We start from the raw sequence: 1,348 nt of genomic DNA, 5'->3' as shown, positions 1-1,348 counted from the left end.
ATTTGGCACTCTCCACATTCGATATTTCAAAGCATACAGGCCACAGTTAAAAAGAAAATGTTACAAACAACTTTATGAAAACTAGCTAGCTGTTGTCCCAGCTGCATCATTCTCACAGTAAAATGTTTTTTTTTTTTTTTTTTGTCAGATTGACTAAGAAGTTGGAAGAGAAACGGGAGCAAAGGAAGAAAGGAGAAGAGGAGGTAAGAAGATTGACGGACTTTCTAGGCTCTTAAAACAACTTCATGTTTTCTAAAAAGTTCTGTAATGAGGGACAATGCAGAGTCAGACAATAAAAAGCATTTGAACTTTGTTTATATTTATCTGTAATTTTTTTATTTAGTCATGTCACACTGGCAGTAGTCACTACACATTGAGTCCCGTCTTGTTTAGCTTAGGGAAGCTTTCCTTTTCACCTTGTTTGAATTTTTTTAATTCCCTCCTTCAGAATGAAATAAAAAAAGAAATGGAGCGCAGGAAGATGGGGAAAATTGTACAAGATTTTAAGAGGAAACAGGAAGAGGAGAACAACAAGCGACTTCTGGAGGAAAGGAACAGAGAAAAAGCAGAGGAGAAGGCTGCCAAGGAGCGTGTTAGGCAGCAGATTGCCATGGTAACCTTGTATTTTTTATCTCCTMACACTGGAAAGACATGTCCCTTTAAAACAATATTTCTCAGTGCTTGGTAGTTTGTCCTGTGAACACAAAAAATTTATTTTTTTCTCACCTGAGACTAAAATATATTAATACAAAGTTGGTAAACTTTTTCACAGGGGTTCAAACTGTAGCTCCTTTCTGCCTTGATGGATAAATGATGACTGTGCAGAAATATTAGACATTAATATCTTATTTAGATTTTGTTCCAACATACTGCGTCTACACACAGTATGTGTATTTATTGGCTTTCAGTTCATGTTGCATTTATGTGCTCACTTATTCGCTTGTTCACCCTCACAAGATAAAGCAGCACTAATAACTTAAAGAAATAATTCATCAGTTTTCATGACATCAGTCCTGAAGTATCAGACCTGAAAACAGGATTCTGGTAGTTTTACTATGTGTCGAARTAACAAAAGTACTATTTATTATTAGGGCTTGCCATATCAATAGAATGAGAAAGCAGAGTAAGGCATTGCAAAGCCATTTTAGGACGTTTCGCACCAAGAGGCAAGCCATTTCATCGTCTTCCAGGAAAAATTCCAGTTAGAGCTTGCCTTATCGAATGAGAGAGCAGCGTGCCTCCATTCAGTTGAATGGTGGCACCTACAGTGGTTTGCAAAAGTATTCATACCCCTTGAACTTTTCCATATTTTGTCACATTACAACCACAAACATAAATATATTTCACT

At 36.5% G+C, this 1,348-nt stretch overlaps 1 protein-coding gene across 1 annotated transcript in view; it reads left to right on the top strand.

Moving 5' to 3' along the window:
* Positions 1 to 1,348, top strand: part of ubxn4 (UBX domain protein 4) — a gene marked incomplete at its 5' end in the record, with an annotated part of 31,469 nt that overhangs the window by 13,712 nt on the left and 16,409 nt on the right. Inside the window, 2 exon segments of the mRNA XM_014026118.1 lie at positions 149 to 203; positions 449 to 613. Coding sequence (XP_013881572.1) covers positions 149 to 203; positions 449 to 613 — 220 coding nt within the window.

This window comes from Austrofundulus limnaeus, unplaced genomic scaffold (genome assembly GCF_001266775.1).
Source record: "Austrofundulus limnaeus strain Quisiro unplaced genomic scaffold, Austrofundulus_limnaeus-1.0 Scaffold526, whole genome shotgun sequence".
NCBI classification, from domain to species: Eukaryota; Metazoa; Chordata; class Actinopteri; order Cyprinodontiformes; family Rivulidae; genus Austrofundulus; species Austrofundulus limnaeus.
The sequence above is the reverse complement of the archived record's forward strand: the minus strand, read 5'-3'. Positions and strand labels throughout refer to the sequence as shown.